This window comes from Orycteropus afer, unplaced genomic scaffold (assembly GCF_000298275.1).
Source record: "Orycteropus afer afer isolate SDZICR_OR568_19922 unplaced genomic scaffold, OryAfe1.0 scaffold00469, whole genome shotgun sequence".
In the NCBI taxonomy this organism is placed as follows: domain Eukaryota; kingdom Metazoa; phylum Chordata; class Mammalia; order Tubulidentata; family Orycteropodidae; genus Orycteropus; species Orycteropus afer.
In genome coordinates, this window is record NW_006922056.1 from 1,889,641 (window position 1) to 1,905,231 (window position 15,591).

At 65.3% G+C, this 15,591-nt stretch overlaps 1 protein-coding gene across 1 annotated transcript in view; it reads left to right on the forward strand.

The window, feature by feature from the left end:
- LAMA5 (laminin subunit alpha 5) overlaps positions 1-15,591 on the forward strand; it is a 68,207-nt gene that overhangs the window by 43,099 nt on the left and 9,517 nt on the right. The window contains exons 17-54 of the mRNA XM_007954717.2: positions 66-203; positions 296-430; positions 513-647; positions 719-856; positions 1,429-1,481; positions 1,699-1,798; positions 1,903-1,955; positions 2,038-2,143; positions 2,747-2,846; positions 2,968-3,124; positions 3,267-3,405; positions 3,718-3,860; positions 3,966-4,072; positions 4,160-4,313; positions 4,807-4,967; positions 5,048-5,156; positions 6,048-6,145; positions 6,223-6,424; positions 6,513-6,639; positions 6,967-7,106; positions 7,569-7,684; positions 8,139-8,350; positions 8,497-8,701; positions 8,855-8,999; positions 9,154-9,294; positions 9,419-9,580; positions 10,098-10,199; positions 10,303-10,386; positions 11,156-11,386; positions 11,935-12,048; positions 12,176-12,303; positions 12,486-12,566; positions 12,800-13,014; positions 13,221-13,321; positions 13,600-13,780; positions 13,912-14,061; positions 15,115-15,266; positions 15,372-15,482. Coding sequence (XP_007952908.2) covers positions 66-203; positions 296-430; positions 513-647; positions 719-856; positions 1,429-1,481; positions 1,699-1,798; positions 1,903-1,955; positions 2,038-2,143; positions 2,747-2,846; positions 2,968-3,124; positions 3,267-3,405; positions 3,718-3,860; positions 3,966-4,072; positions 4,160-4,313; positions 4,807-4,967; positions 5,048-5,156; positions 6,048-6,145; positions 6,223-6,424; positions 6,513-6,639; positions 6,967-7,106; positions 7,569-7,684; positions 8,139-8,350; positions 8,497-8,701; positions 8,855-8,999; positions 9,154-9,294; positions 9,419-9,580; positions 10,098-10,199; positions 10,303-10,386; positions 11,156-11,386; positions 11,935-12,048; positions 12,176-12,303; positions 12,486-12,566; positions 12,800-13,014; positions 13,221-13,321; positions 13,600-13,780; positions 13,912-14,061; positions 15,115-15,266; positions 15,372-15,482 — 5,126 coding nt within the window. The remainder of the gene's footprint in view (positions 1-65; positions 204-295; positions 431-512; positions 648-718; positions 857-1,428; positions 1,482-1,698; positions 1,799-1,902; positions 1,956-2,037; positions 2,144-2,746; positions 2,847-2,967; positions 3,125-3,266; positions 3,406-3,717; positions 3,861-3,965; positions 4,073-4,159; positions 4,314-4,806; positions 4,968-5,047; positions 5,157-6,047; positions 6,146-6,222; positions 6,425-6,512; positions 6,640-6,966; positions 7,107-7,568; positions 7,685-8,138; positions 8,351-8,496; positions 8,702-8,854; positions 9,000-9,153; positions 9,295-9,418; positions 9,581-10,097; positions 10,200-10,302; positions 10,387-11,155; positions 11,387-11,934; positions 12,049-12,175; positions 12,304-12,485; positions 12,567-12,799; positions 13,015-13,220; positions 13,322-13,599; positions 13,781-13,911; positions 14,062-15,114; positions 15,267-15,371; positions 15,483-15,591) is intronic.

Consider the following 15,591-nt stretch of genomic DNA (forward strand, 5'->3'; position numbering starts at 1 on the left):
CCCGCCCTGTGTGGATGCTGAGGCCCAGGCCCCTCTGACCTGGCGTGTTGTTCCCCTCCCTGCAGCATGCCAGTGCTCCAGCCCCGGGGTGGCCGACAGCAACTGTGACCGCGACTCGGGCGAGTGCCAGTGCCGGGTGGGCTTCGAAGGCGCCGCATGCGACCGCTGTTCCCCCGGCTACTTCCACTTCCCTCTCTGCCAGTGTGAGTCACACCTCCCCAAGCAGGTGCTCGAGCTGGGGGGGAGGGGTAGCTCACCTAAGGTGAGGGTCCCCATGATGCCGTCTACTCCACAGTGTGTGGCTGCAGTCCCACGGGGACCCTGCCTGAAGGCTGTGATGAGGCGGGACGCTGCCCTTGCCGGCCTGAGTTTGATGGCCCCCACTGTGACCGCTGCCGTGCTGGCTACCACGGGTACCCTGACTGCCACGGTGAGCCAAGTCAGGGGCACGGATGGAGGGCAGGAGGCAGGCCACCCATGGTGCCCAGACCTGACCCTATGTGTCCCCACAGCCTGTGCCTGCGACCCCCGGGGGTCCCTGAACGAGCAGTGCGGGGCAGGAGGCACATGTCACTGCCGTCCTGGCTACATGGGCCCCACCTGCCAGGCCTGCAGCCCCGGTTTCCATGGCTTCCCGGCTTGTACCCGTGAGTGTGTCAGGATGGGGAGGGGGTGCAGTACCCACCACGTGCCCACCCACCACCTGCCCTCCCCACAGCCTGCCGCTGCTCTACCGCTGGCTCCCTGCACGCAACCTGCGACCCCCAGAGTGGCCAGTGCAGCTGCCGGCCCCACGTGACGGGGCTGCACTGTGACATGTGTGTGTCCGGTGCCTATGACTTCCCCCACTGTGAAGGTGAGCCAGGCACAAGCCAGGGCCCAGACGGCATTATGGCACGTGTGTCCGCGTGTGCACCACACCCACGTGCTCTGTGTGCATGTGACTGGTCATGGCTGCTGTTCACGTGCTGTGCACGTTCACTTCAGCACCCACATGTGCACCCTTGTGTGCATACCCATGCACTGGCTGCCTGCCATGTGCTGTGCCTACATGCACATAGCATGTGTGCCATGTATGCTCACATGTCATATATGTGTTTCCATGTGACCGTGTACCTGTGCAATTGTGTTCCCCTTTTGTGTGTCTGTGTTTCTGCTCATGTGGTCCATGTGCTGTGTGTGTGAGCAGTTACGTGATGCCCATGTGCTATGCATGCCCCTGTGTTCACACATGTCCTGTGTGGTGAGGGGAGGGCTCGCAGCTGGCCCCAGAGCAGGGAGGCATGTGTTCTCACATGTGTTTACAGATATGTAAGGTGAGCACTGGGCTCACTCACAGCCGGGGGTTCTGCCTGGCCTGGGGAAATCCTGGCCTTCAGGGTCATTCACCAGGAGTGACTCCAGCCCCACCTCTCTCCTCTCTCACAGCTGGCTCCTGCCACCCTGCTGGCCTGGCACCAGCAGAGCCCACCCTGCCCGAGGTGAGACCGGGTCTGCCTGTGGCGGGGGGATGGGGCCCAGCCCAGACTGAAATCCCTAGGTGCAATGGCACCATCTCCCCCACCTGCTGTCCTAGGCTCCGGGGGGACTCCAGGTGTGGGGCAGGTCAAGACAGGTGACCTCAGCTCCCCTCTGACCTCCAGCTTTGTGGGTAAAGGGCAAGGACCCACTCTGACCCTCAGTCTCATCCTCTCCCAGGCCCCCTGTGTGTGCCGGGCTCACGTGGAAGGGCCAAGCTGTGATCACTGCAAAGCTGGGTACTGGGGGCTGAACCCCAGCAACCCTGAGGGCTGCACTCGTGAGTATCGCGGTTTGGGTGTCAGGCGCTGGGGGCTTCTGCGTGAGGATGGAGACCGGCCTCTGGCCTGCTCCCCTTCTCAGGTCTACTCTCGCCCTCTCCAGGCTGCAGCTGCGACCCCCGGGGCACACTGGGAGGTGTTACCGAGTGCCAGCAGGTGAGTCTGGGACCTGAGGATGGAGGCTGAGGGGCAGGTGGGTGGGGGCCCTGCCCGGTCCCACTGCTCTCTCGGCCTCCAGGACAGTGGCCAGTGCTTCTGCAGGCCCCATGTGTGCGGGCAGACCTGTGGCGCCTGCAGGGACGGCTTCTTTGGGCTGGACCAGGGCAACTACTTTGGCTGCCGAGGTGAGCCCAGACTCCTCCCACACCTGTGGTCTGTTCGTGCCGGCAGGCCGAGGCCAGAGGACCTTTGAGGCATGGACCCAGCCTGGGGTTGGGCATAGGGTGGCTTTAGGGCCTCTGCAGGGTGCCAGGCTGGCCCAGCTGGGTGAGGAGGAGGCTCAGAACTGCTTAGGTGGCACCTTGTGGCACACCCTCCTCCTGTCCTCTGGCACCTTGGCAGACATCACTAAGCAGTCCCAGTGCTCTGGCCTCCACAGCCTGGACTTCAGCCATTGCAGCACATAACAGCTGTTGCTCTGGGCAGAGGGTGGACGGAGCAGGGTCCCAAAGTGGGGGCTGGGGAGGAGTGGCCCAGAGGTGGGAGGGGCAGCAGGCGGGCTGCCAGATTGACCTGGCTCCTTCCTGTTCATGCTCTGGTAGCATAGTGCCTAAGGCACTTGCCTGCTAACCAGACTGCTGGCGGTTCAAACCCACCAGCCATTCCTCGGAAGGAAGGTTGGGCAATCCTACTTCCGTAGTGATACTGCCTCGGAAACCCAAGGAGGGGTCGCTATGAGCCAGGGCTGACTCGACAGCACATAACAACAACAACAACTTCCCGTTCAGGCTGCCGGTGTGACGTCGGTGGTGCCCTGGGCCAGGGCTGCGAGCCTCGGACGGGCGCCTGCCGCTGCCGCCCCAACACCCAGGGCTCCACCTGCAGCGAGTCAGTGTGCCACCCCCAATGGGCCAGGGCGGGGGACACGGGGGAGCGACAGCTGCCCGCTGGGCTTCTCTGGGGCCACCTGGGCGCCCGCTGCACCCTGCAAACGTGTCCGCTGTGGCAGGCCGGCCCAGGACCACTACCTGCCCGACCTGCATCACCTGCGCCTGGAGCTGGAGGAGGCCACCACACCTGAGGGCCACGGCGTGCGCTTTGGCTTCAACCCCCTTGAGTTCGAGAACTTCAGCTGGAGGGGCTATGCGCAGATGGCACCAATCCAGGTGGGGGCACCCCCACGCCCCCGTCCCGGGGCTCTGCACACCGGGGGGACTGGCTGCAGAGAGCCCAACGCCCAGCTGGGTGGCCCAGCCCGGCGTGGCGGAGGGGTGACTGGAACTTTCTGCCCTGCCCTGCCCTGCCCAGCCCAGGATCGTGGCCAGGCTCAACGTGACCTCCCCAGACCTCTTCCGGCTGGTCTTCCGCTACGTGAACAGGGGCCCTGCCAGTGTCAGCGGGCGTGTCTCTGTGCGGGAGGAGGGCAAGATGGACACTTGTGCTAACTGTGCGTGCTGCCCCCACCCCGCTGTCGTGCCTGGCTCCGCCCCCACCCCGTCCCAGCCCCGCCCATGGCCTGTCACTGCCCCACCCCTACCCAGTCTCAGCCCCACCCAGCCCTCCTCTACCCCCCCTGCTCGGACCCCACTCCTTCCCTGTCTGGCCCAGCCCCGCCCCTACCCTGCCCTGCCTGACTAGCCAGGCCCAGCCCTGCGTCCACTCCTGCGACCCCCCCCGACCCTGTCCCCAGTCCCACCTACTGGGCCCAGCTGGCGGGGGGATCCAGTGCTGGCCGGGGTCTCACAGCCACATCTGGCAGGCACGGAGCAGAGCCAGCATGTGACCTTCCTGCCCAGCACGGAGCCTGCCTTCATCACGGTGCCCCAGAGGGGCTTCGGGGAGCCCTTTGTGATGAACCCTGGCACCTGGGCCCTGCTGGTGGAGGCTGAAGGGGTGCTCCTGGTGAGGGGGGCCCACCTGGGCCCTGCTGGTGGAGGCTGAAGGGGTGCTCCTGGTGAGGGGGGCGGGCCGGCCCATGGGCCAGCACCCACCTCCCCTCCCTGCCAGGACTATGTGGTGTTGCTGCCCAGTGCCTACTACGAGGCTGCCCTGCTGCAATTCCGGGTGACCGAGGCCTGCACCTACCGCCCTACTGCCCAGCACTCTGTGGACAAGTAAGGGCTGCTGGCAGGACCGGGGAGGGGGGCGTCAGCATGGACCCCAGGGCTGCCCATCCATGCTTGCCTCCTGTGTGCCCCCAGCTGTCTCCTCTATGCCCACCTCCCCCTGGACGGCTTCCCCTCGGCCTCAGGGGCTGAAGCCCTGTGTCGCCAAGACAACAGCCTGCCACGGCCCTGCCCTGTGAAGCAGCTCAGTCCTTCCCACCCACCCCTGGCCGCCTGCCTGGGCAGTGATGTGAGTGCCTGGGCCCTGTGGGGGTGGGGTGGTCTCAGGACCTTGGCCTTGAGGGAGAGGCCCCCATCACAGTGGCAGGGTCACGGGTACAGGGGGCCGGGCTGCTGGGAGGCAGTGGGTGTCCAGAACTGGGTGTCTGCCATGGTCGCAGGGGTGACTGCTGGTCTCAGGACCCCGGAGCCTTGTCCTTCACGAGTTCCTCTTGAGGCTCCCAGGGGGTGTTCCTCACCCCACAGACATGGATGGATGGAGCCCCTGCACTGTGCCTGGCTCCGCTCCCCACACCAGGGCTGCAGCAGGCACGGTGGTGGGTGGGCACGATGAGGCCACCTGGCCAGCGAGCGTGAAGGGCCTGGAGCCAGGGGGGCCTGGCACGGGGCAGGGGAGGGGCTGAGGTGCAGCCCCGGGGCCACGTCCAGGGCTGCGGACCAGTGGGGTGCGGCCTGTTTTCTGGTGGGGCCTGTGGGGCTACTCTGATCACCTGGTCCCCCAGATGGACGTCCAGCTGCAGGTGGCAGTGCCACAGCCGGGGCATTACGTGCTGGTGGTGGAGTATGCCAACGAGGATGCCCGCCAGGAGGTGGGGGTAGCCGTGCACAGCCCCCAGCAGGCCCCCCAGCAGGGCACGCTCACCCTCTACCCCTGCTCATACAGGTGTGTGGGGTGGGGGAAGCCTGGTCTCCACAGGGAGGGGCTGCGCCTGCCGGCCCCCACTGACCCCTCTCCTCCTCCAGCACCCTGTGCCGTGCCACTGCTGTGGACACCCAGCACCACCTGGCCGTCTTCCACCTGGACACGGAGGCCAGTGTCCGGCTCACGGCCGAGCAGGCACGCTTTTTCATGGTAAGACGTGACCCCTCGTCTGCTGGCCCCGGGAGTCCTGTGGGACCAACTTCCTGGAGAGATTTCAAACGTGCACAAGTCAAGAGAGACTCATCCTGGCCCCCGAGTACCCTTCCCCAACGCCCACCTTGTTCTCTCCAGACCCCAGATCTCCAGTACTGGGGGGTGTAGACCCCAGATCTCCAATACTGGGGGTCCACACCCCAGATCTCCAATACTGGGGCATCCAGACCCCAGCCCTGCAGTACTGGGGGGGGTCCAGACTTTCCATTGAAAAAGTACGGAAGACTACTCACAGCACAAGGCACAGCTCAGGGTCACTCCACAGAACTAGCAGCCAGGACACAGTGACCGCCTCCCAGGCACCTCTCGGGGCCCCCTTCTGGGGTAGGCGCTTCCCTGACATCTAACAGCCCGTTCTGGAACTTTTTATAAACGGGTGCACACGCTGGTTCTTGGTGTGGTTTTTCCAAGTGTGGCTGTAGATGGGGCTGTGTCGTTGTCCTGGTTGTATAGTCCATTGGCTGCTGTGGCTTCTTCCAGATACAGTTGTCTCTTATCCTGAGGGTGGCACGTGCCCTAACGTCAGGGTGAGCCGTGCATCAAAGCAGATGTCCAGTCATGCCTCTGTGTTCCTGGCCTCACAGAGGGAGCCGGGGCAGGGGCTGGGGAGGTGTGTTCTGAGGGGGTGGTGCTTGGCTAAACCCTGGTTGACCAGAGGAGAGGTCATGTGAGCCCCGGAAGTGTCTGCTCCACAGGAAACACCACTTCTCCTGCCAAGGGCTGGAATCTGAGCACCCAGAGGAGGCTGTGGGCTGGGCGGAGGCAGGACGAGCCCACTGTGGTGTGGGCCAACCCCACCCTGCGCCCTCACTGTCCCCCTGCTTACAGCACAGTGTCACCCTGGTGCCCGCGGGGTTGTCCAGCGTGGAGTTTGTGGAGCCCCAAGTCCGCTGCCTCAGCCGCCATGGCACCTTTGGTCCAAGCAGGTAGTGGGAACTGGAGGACCGGGCAGGTGGTGGGGACTGGCAGGCGGGCGCTGACATGGCCCTGCACTTGCCCGCAGCACCACCTGCCTGCCCTCCCGATTCCCAAAGCCACCCCAGCCCATCCTGCTACGGGACTGCCAGGTGCTGCCACTGCCACCCAGCCTCCCACTGACCCACTCACAGGAGCTCACGCCGGGCGCACCCCCGGCCGGGCCCCAGCCTCGGCCCCCCACCATCGTGGACCCTGACGCCGAACCCACCCTGCTGCGTCACCCCCAGGTGAGGACCCGGTAGGTGGCCCAGGTAGTGGGGGCTGGCCAGGGTCCTGGCGTCCCCTGGCCCACCGCTCATGGGCTTCTCCCCACAGGGCACCGTGGTCTTCACCACCCATGTGCCCACCCTGGGCCGCTACGCCATCCTGCTGCATGGCTACCAGCCAGCCCACCCCACCTTCCCTGTGGAGGTGCTGGTGAATGGGGGGCGCATCTGGCACGGTGAGTGGGTGCCTCTTGTCTGAGACAGTCAGGTTCCTGCTCTGCTGGCTCCTCCCACACACATGGGGTCAGCACGCGCTCCAGACACCCGTGACAGGCCGATGGCCTGTTCCCCACACAGCCAGACCCAGGAGCTGCACCTGTTGTGTGCCCTGGAGCTGGGTCACTGGTCGACCGGCCACCACAAGCCCCTCATCCGAGTCCTGGATACATGTGCCTGGGCGGTGGGTCCCCCTGCCCTGATGTCTCTGGCAGGGCCCGGCCTGAGGATGTGAAACAGAACCAGGTCAGAGTCGGGGAGGTCGTGACCTGTCTCCCTACCCCCAGGCCATGCCAATGCCAGGTTCTGCCCACATGGCTACGGCTGTCGAACCCTGGTGGTGTGTGAGGGCCAGACGGTGCTGGATGTCACGGACAGGGAGCTGACCGTGACCATGCGTGTGCCTGAGGACCACTGGTTCTGGCTGGTGAGTGCAGGCCTGCTCAGGGCCAGTGTCTCTGTGCACAGCCCTGCCTGGCCACGCCTGCGGAGTCAGAGCAAGATGGAGGGTAGCCCACTCGGAGACCATAGTCCTCACACCTGCCACACACCACTAGCAGCCAGAGCAGGGGTGGCCTCTGGGGACCCTGGACCAGCCTAGGAGTTTCCTGAGGGGACTCTGAGTGCTGAAGTGTCCTCGGCACCCCCCTTCCTGGAGGATGGGGCCTTGAAGGAGTGGAGAGAGAGGGCAAGGTGCCTGCAGCCAGCACCCTGAACGGTGCCCCCCAGTTCTCCCGAGCACCCAGTTGGCCCTAGGTGGGCGCTGCCTCCTGAACACCCCTGTGGAGCCTGGCCTGGACCCTGGAGGTGGCTGGGCCTTGCTGCAGCCTCTTCCCCACCCCCTGTCCTCACTGGGTCCATGAGAAGGTGACCAGGCCCCGTCCCCCAGGATTACGTGCTGGTCGTCCCAGAGGACGTCTACACCTCCAGCTACCTGCAGGAAGAGCCACTGGACAAGTCTTATGACTTCATCAGCCACTGCGCTGCCCAGGGATACCATATCAGGTGGGCGGGGCAGCAGGGTGGGCCGGGACTTTGGGGTGGAGGGGGTGGAGCCAGGGCTGGGGCAGCGCTCGAGGAGGGGCGGTGTCATCGAGGTGGTGGGGCTCCAATGGGGCGTCTCAGAGGGGCAGGGGCCAGGGCTAGGGTGGGGCCAGAGATGGTCTGAGCTGGAGGAGGGGGTGGGACCAGGTCAGGGTGGAGCTTGGGGGAGGGGGGGCTAGGTCGGTGATGGGGCTCAGGAGGTGTGCCAGGGAGGGGTGGGGCTCCAGGGGAGATGTCCTGGAGGGAGTGGGGGTCAGGTCGGGGGCCCAAGAGGGGCGGGGCCAGGGAGGGCTGGGGTGGGGCTTGGCGGTGGGGCCAGGGAGGGGCGGAGCTCGAGGAGGGGCGGGGCTCGTGGAGGGAGGAGGGCAGTGCCCGGGAGGGGCCTGGACACTTCTTCCCGCTGCTCCCCCCACAGCCCCTCCAGTTCGTCCTCTTTCTGCCGTGATGCTGCCATCTCCCTCTCCCTGTTCTACAACAATGGGGCCCGGCCGTGCGGCTGCCACGAAGTGGGTGCCACGGGTCCCACATGTGAGCCCTTTGGGGGCCAGTGTCCCTGTCGCGCCCATGTCATTGGCCGGGACTGCTCCCGCTGCGCCACCGGCTACTGGGGCTTCCCCCGCTGCAGGCGTGAGTGCCCGGCGTCGGGGATGTGCACTGGGGGGGGGCAGCTCCCTGCGGAGGGGTTCCCTTCCAGCGCCTCCAGGGCTGGCTGCCTAGGGGAGGGACCAGGGTGGGGCGTGGAGGTGGGAAGAGTGAGCCGCCCCTCCCTGCAGCCTGCGACTGTGGCGCGCGCCTCTGTGACGAGCTCACGGGGCTGTGCGTGTGCCCACCGCGCACCCTGCCACCCGACTGCGTGGTCTGCCAGCCGCAGACCTTCGGCTGCCACCCCCTGGTGGGCTGCGAGGAGTGCAATTGCTCAGGGCCAGGTGTCCAGGAGCTGACAGATCCCAGCTGTGATGTGGACAGCGGCCAGTGCAGGTGCGGGGGTCTGCACCCGGGGCGGGGGGGGGGTGCTGCACATCTCCCCAGCAGTGCTCCGAGCAACACCCTCACTTTGCAAGCCGAGTGCGCCTGTGCGGGCAGCTTGAACGTGGTGGTGGGGCTTCATTCAGCCCACTGTGTGCTCTGTAGGTGCAGAGATAACGTGGCCGGGCGCCGCTGTGACAAGTGTGCCCCTGGCTTCCACGGCTATCCCAGCTGCCGCCCCTGTGACTGCCATGAGGCTGGCACTGCCCCTGGCGTGTGTGACCCACTCACTGGCCAGTGCTACTGTAAGGTAAGTGGAGGGGGTGTGCAGTGGGCACAAGGGGCAGGGCCTCCCTGACGACCCACCTGTGGTCCTGCCTGATCAGCTGCAGTGAGGGGGCATATTCCTGGAGGCGGGGGCTCTGTGACCCGCAGCTCAGTGGACCTTCCCTCTCTGACCCCAGGAGAACGTGCAGGGCCCCAGGTGTGACCAGTGTCGCCTGGGGACCTTCTCCCTGGAGGCTGCCAACCCCAAAGGTTGCACACGCTGCTTCTGCTTTGGAGCCACTGAGCGCTGTGGGAGCTCACCGTCCTCCCGCCAGGAGGTGAGCATGCGTCTGAGGGCAGGGCCTGGGGCAGGCTGGGAGGTGATGGGCTGGATCCAGGCCTGGGACCCGTCCTGGGAGCTCCTGCAGGCACTCTCCATCCCTTTCACCCCTGCACCCACAGTTCGTGGACATGGAAGGCTGGACACTGCTGAGCGGGGACCGTCAGACAGTGCCCCACCAGCGGAGAGCGGAGGCAGAGCTGCTGCGCGCAGACATGCGGCATGCTCCTGAGACCCCCTCTGAGCTATACTGGCAGGCCCCGCCCTCCTACCTGGGGGACCGTGTGAGTGCAACGTGGCCAGCAGCCAGACCTGAGGACTGGGGACAGCACTGAGGGCCTCCTGAGGGTGTAGGGATCCTGGGGGACTGTGGGGGTGCAGTGCAGGTGTCCATGCCTAGGGGGCTGCAGGAGGGCTTCCAGGACCCTGGGAGGGCTGGGAGGGTGTCCACGTCCATCTGACGGGGAGCTCCCCAAGGGCAACGGGGACCAGCTGGGAAGGGGGTAGACATGGCATGAGCCTGTGCAAGGGACATAAGAGGGCTGAGGGCATCTGCGTTCAGCTGGGAAGGACAACAGGGGCCAAGGCCCAGCTGCGGGGACAGAGGGTCAGCAAGTCTAGGAGAGCCCAGAGTTAAGATGTCTGGAGGTGGGAGCACCCAGGCCCAGCCCAGCGCTGGGAGATGTGGGATGGGCAAGGGCACCGGCACCCAGCTCCAGATGCCTGAGCTCCCTCAGTCGGACTCCGGGCCGCAGACAGTGTTGCTGGGCTCCAGCCAGTCACCCCCACTCCTGCCTCCAGGTGTCATCATACGGGGGGATGCTACGCTACGAGCTACACTCAGAGACCCAGCGTGGAGACGTCTTCATCCGCACGGAGAGCCGACCAGATGTGGTACTGCAGGTACGCGGGGCGGCAAGTGGGTGTGGCGAGCAGGGCAGGGCAGCCCCAGAGCCGGCCTCACCCGCCTGCCCGCCTCTCCTCGGCCGCCTTCACACCTCCCCAGGGCAACCAGATGAGTATCAGTTTCCTTGAGCCGGCGTACCCAGCACCTGGCCACTCTCACCATGGGCAGCTGCAGCTGGTGGAGGTGAGTGGGGCCAGCCTGGCGCCAGGCCCTTCCCGGTACAGCCCTGGAGGTTGCACAGGGGTCTGGGGCTGCTGTGCCCGTTTGCTGTGGAAGAAACAATCCAGGGGCAAGTGCAGGGTGGGGGGAACCTTGGCCACACAAAGCCTCGTCAGACTTCTCTGTGCCAGGCCTGGTGGGGATGGACTCTTCTCACTTGCCCTGGATTGCACGGAGTATGCAGCTCCTTGTGGGGTTCAGTGACCCCCCCAAGCTCCCTCTTCTGTGAGGTGCACACTGTTCTCTGACCATTTCTTTCTCGGCTTCACAGTCTTTTCCTTGTCTCTTTAGAGGCTCTCTGTTGTTCTTGATACTTGTAGCTACAGACATCTGTCCATTCCTGTTCAAGTCTCACTTTTTTTTCTCTAAGATGGTTTTGTTGAATAGCAATTATTATATTTAATCGAATGTGTCAGTTTTCTCCCCCATACTGTGTATTTTTGTGCTTTGAGAACCTTTTTGTCTCTTGGAGACAGGGAAAGAGTGGCTTCTATTTTTTTAAAGCTTAAAATGCATTCTTGTTACTTGTAAATTTTTCCTGCATATGAAGATGAGTTTGTAGGTGGTGTGAGGTAGGGATCCAAGGGTTTTCTTCACTTGATAACCAGAGTGTCACCCTCTGTGTGTTACTAATTGCCCTTCTCTGTCCTCCATGGTGGGGGAGAGGGGTCTGCGTCTGGGCTCCTGTTCAGCCCACAGGGGTGGCCCATCAAGGTCCTATCCTGGTCTGCAGGGAAATTTCCGGCACACAGAGACCCACAATGCCGTGTCACGTGAGGAGCTCATGATGGTGCTGGCTGGCCTGGAGCAGCTGCAGATCCGCGCCCTCTTCTCTCAGATCGCGTCAGCTGTCTCCCTGCGCCGTGTGGCGCTGGAGGTCGCCAGTGTGGGGGGCCGGGGGCCGCCAGCCAGCAGCGTGGAGCTGTGCATGTGCCCTGCCAGCTACCGCGGGGACTCGTGCCAGGTGAGGCCAGGCTCAGATGGAGCGGGTGCTGTCTCGGCCTCCGCCCCGTGCATGTCTTCTCCAACCACGGGTGTCTCACCCAGGGCCGAGGCTGAGACGCCCTCTGCTGTTGCCATTCATCCTTTGTCGTGCACTCTCTGCGCACACCTGCTCAGTCCCCTAACCACCCACCCCAGCCTTGGCCCACCCCCTTTCTCTCTAACACTCATCCTCTCGTGCGCCCACTGTCCGCCCGAGGGCTGGGTCCTCCACACGTCCACTGTCTGTCCACTGTGGTCCCTGCTGTCTGAGGTGGTTGGTGGTAGAATCACTGCCGAATGAGGTACTCTGAGGAGGAAGAGAAGGCCCAGTTCCTGCAGGTGGAGGGTTGGTCACCACACTGAGGCCAGGATGTCCACGTGGCCCTGCCTCCTGTGCCAGAGGACGGTCACCGGCCCCACAGGCAGAGCCAGGAGGCAGGCTTGGCCAGCCTCTGAGCCTGGGTGCCGCGCGGTCCCCTGGTCTACCCAGTCCTGCCTCTTGCTCACCAGCACCCCCTACTGTTCTAGGAATGTGCCCCTGGCTATTACCGTGACACCAAGGGCCTCTTCCTGGGCCGCTGCGTGCCCTGCCAGTGCCACGGCCACTCAGACCGCTGCCTTCCCGGCACGGGCGTCTGTGTGGTAAGTGGGGTCCCCGAGGAGATAGCCCCTGGTCACAGGTGGACTGAGAGCAGAGGACCTGCCCGACTGGAGGGGTCTGAGTGGGGTGCCAGGCAGGCCCCCTCAGTGTCCCCGTCCCCTGCCCCAGGGCTGCCAGCACAACACAGAGGGCGACCACTGTGAGCGCTGCCTCCCTGGCTTCGTGAGCAACAGCCCCGAGGGACCCACAGCCCCTTGCACCAGCTGCCCCTGCCCCCTTGCTGTGCCCTCCAACAAGTAAGCGGCAGCCCCCGGGAGCAGGCACACCCTCCCCTGGCCCTGTCTGGGCACGCTCATTGTGGCACTGCTGGATTTAATACTGGGGTCGACAGAGGCCTACGCAGTGGGGGTGGGGACTCCGCATACCTGGTGCCCAGGAGGGGTGCCATGTGGGGTAATGGCCACCACTGTCCTTGCAGCTTTGCTGTGGGCTGTGTCCTGCGGGGTGGCCACACCCAGTGCCTCTGCAAACCTGGCTATGCGGGTGCCTCCTGTGAGCGGTGAGTGGGGCGGCAGGCAGGTGGGTTTGAGGCAGGGTGGGTGTGACTGCACAGTGAGTGGGGTGGTGGGCAGGTGGGTGGGTGGCGGGGCAGGTGTGACTGCACAGTCCGTGGGGTGGCAGACAGGTGGATGGGTGGCGGGCGGGTGGATGAATGGCGGGGTGGGTGTGATTGCTGAGGACACACAGGTGGGCATGGGACATGGACACCAGACCCCGATGCTACTCTCCCAGGTGCGCTCCTGGCTTCTTCGGGAACCCACTGGTGCTGGGCAGCTCCTGCCAGCCCTGTGACTGCAGTGGCAACGGTGACCCCAACATGCTGTTCAGCGACTGCGACCCACTCACGGGTGCCTGCCGCGGCTGTCTGCGCCACACTACCGGCCCACGCTGCGAGACCTGTGCCCCTGGCTTCTACGGCAACGCCCTGCTGCCTGGCAACTGCTCCCGTAGGGGGACCGGGGTGTGGGGGCGGGACCTAGGAGGGGTGTAGGCTGCAGGGCTCAAGGCTCAAGTGCTGCTGGCAGGACCAGGATGGGCGGGGCTTCGTTTGCTGCATCTTGACTTCTGTGTGGAGTAGGAACCCCATGAGAGCTCGGGTTGGGGGGCCGGGGAGCAGGGATGGGCCCAGGCCAGCATCTTGTCCCTTCTGCAGGGTGTGACTGCTCCCCATGTGGGTCTGAGGGCTGCGACCCTCATAGTGGGCACTGCCTGTGCAAGGCAGGTGTGACGGGGATGCGCTGTGACCGCTGCCAGGTAGGGCCATGGGGGGTGGGGGGAGCTGTCAGGTGGGGCCAAGGTGAGGAGGGTCTGCTTGGTAGGGCATGGGGGGCTGCCAGGTGTGGGTGGCTATCAGGTTGGGCCTCGGTGAGGAGGGTCTGGCACATGGGGCCATGGTAGGGTGGCTGCTAGGTAGGGCCATGGAGGGTGCTGCCTGGTGGGGCCATGGGGTGGGGGCGTTGGGAGGTGGGGGTGGTGTTTGAGTTAGAGACACTCAGGGCTGGGGCTTCTGCGACCGTCGCCCCTCCCTGCAGGAAGGACATTTTGGCTTCGAAGGCTGTGGGGGCTGCCGTCCGTGCACCTGTGGACCGGCTGCTGAGGGCTCCGAATGCCACCCCCAGAGCGGACAGTGCCACTGTCGGCCAGGCGCCTGGGGGCCCCAGTGCCGCGAGTGTGCCCCTGGCCACTGGGGGGTCCCTGAGCAGGGCTGCAAGCGTGAGTGCGAGCTGGGGACCCACCACGGGGTGGGTACTGCACGGGGGAACACCGAGGAGGGGACCCTTCAGGTTAGACAAGGACTCTGGGACCCAGGCCACCAGCTCTCAGCCGCCCTGTCCCCCCCACAGGCTGCCAGTGCCGGGGAGGCCACTGTGACATGCACACTGGCCGCTGCTCCTGTCCCCCTGGGCTCAGCGGGGAGCGGTGTGACACCTGTAGCCACCACCATCAGGTGCCCGTGCCCGGTGGGCCGGGAAACCGTGGCGTCCACTGTGAAGGTGTGCCTGGCCACGTGGTCTCACCCAGCGCCCTCCTGCAGGGGCCCTAGCCCACTGACCCCACCTGGGAGCCCACACTCTCCCTCGCACAGTGATCCCTGACCCCAAGTTCCCCCTTCCATTCGCTGAGGGACCCCACGGCCCCCACATTGTCACACTGAGCCTCCGACCCCCATGCTGAGGTTGGTGCCCACACTAACCCCAGCTGCCTACTCCTCCCTGCACCTTTCTGACCCCCCCCCACTTGTGCTGATCTCCCGGCCTCCACACACGGGGGCAGCCTCCACCCCAGATTCCTCTTGACTTTGCAGTTGACCCAGTATCCCTGTGCTGACCCGTGTCACCTCCCTCCTAGCTGGGTGCCCCTGTGCCAGCTGTGACCTGCCCTCCCCACAGAACCATGCCAGCCCCGGGAGCCTATCAGTCTGGGTCCCTCCCCCAACCACACCCTCTCCCTGGCTGGTCTGTGACCCCCAACTCAGCCCACGAGCCTGGCTGACCCGCTAACACTCCCCTGGACCCACCCCCCATGCTGACACCATTTCCCTGACTGGCCCCATCCTTCTGCTCTGACCTAGGACCTTCCTTAGTCTCTGACCTTAGACTCCTCGGATCTCTGTGCTGTCTCTATGACTGCAGTGACCCAGCTGACCTCTCCCCGCTACACTGACCCCATGCTGACCCTGTGACCCCACACTGCCACTGTGACCCTGTGCTGACACCATGAGCCCATGCTGTCCCTGGGACCCCCCTGCTGATCACATGACCCCATGCTGACCTGTGACCCTGTGCAGACCCCATGACGCCCTGCTAACCCCCACGACCCTCACGCTGACCTGCGGCCCCCATGTTAACCTGTGACCCTGTGCTGACTCCATGACCTCCTGCTGATCGGTGACCCTGTGCCAACCCCACGACCCCCTGTTGACCCCTGTGACCTCCTGCTGACCGGTGACCCTGTGCCAACCCCACGACCCCCTGCTGACCCCTGTGACCCTCACGCTGACCTGTGGCCCCACCTGACCTTGTGCTGACCCACCCCACTGCCTGCAGTGTGTGACCACTGTGTGGTCCTGCTCCTGGACGACTTGGAGCGGGCTGGCGCCCTCCTGCCCGCCATCAGAGAGCAGCTGCGAGGCGTGAACGCGAGCTCTGTGGTCTGGGCCCGGCTGCACGAGCTGAACACCTCCATCACTGACCTCCAGGTGCCACCCCACCCCCAGAGGCCCTCGCTGCCTGTCCCCCCAGCCCCGGGGCTGGGGCCCTAGGTCCCTGCCCACTGCCCCAGGCCTCACCGCCCTCTCCCCCAGGACCAGCTCCACAGCTTCTCTGGCCCACGCCACGAGACCTCGCAGCGGCTGGAGTGGCTGGAGCGGCAGAGCGGGAGCCTCGCACAGGACACGCAGCGTCTGGGCGGCCAGGCAGGACCCCCGGGAGACACCACCCTAGGGGACCCTCCCAGGAACACCCCCCCCCACATGTCCCGGCATGCACACCCCTCCCGCAGGCCCACACTGCCCCCGGCTGGCC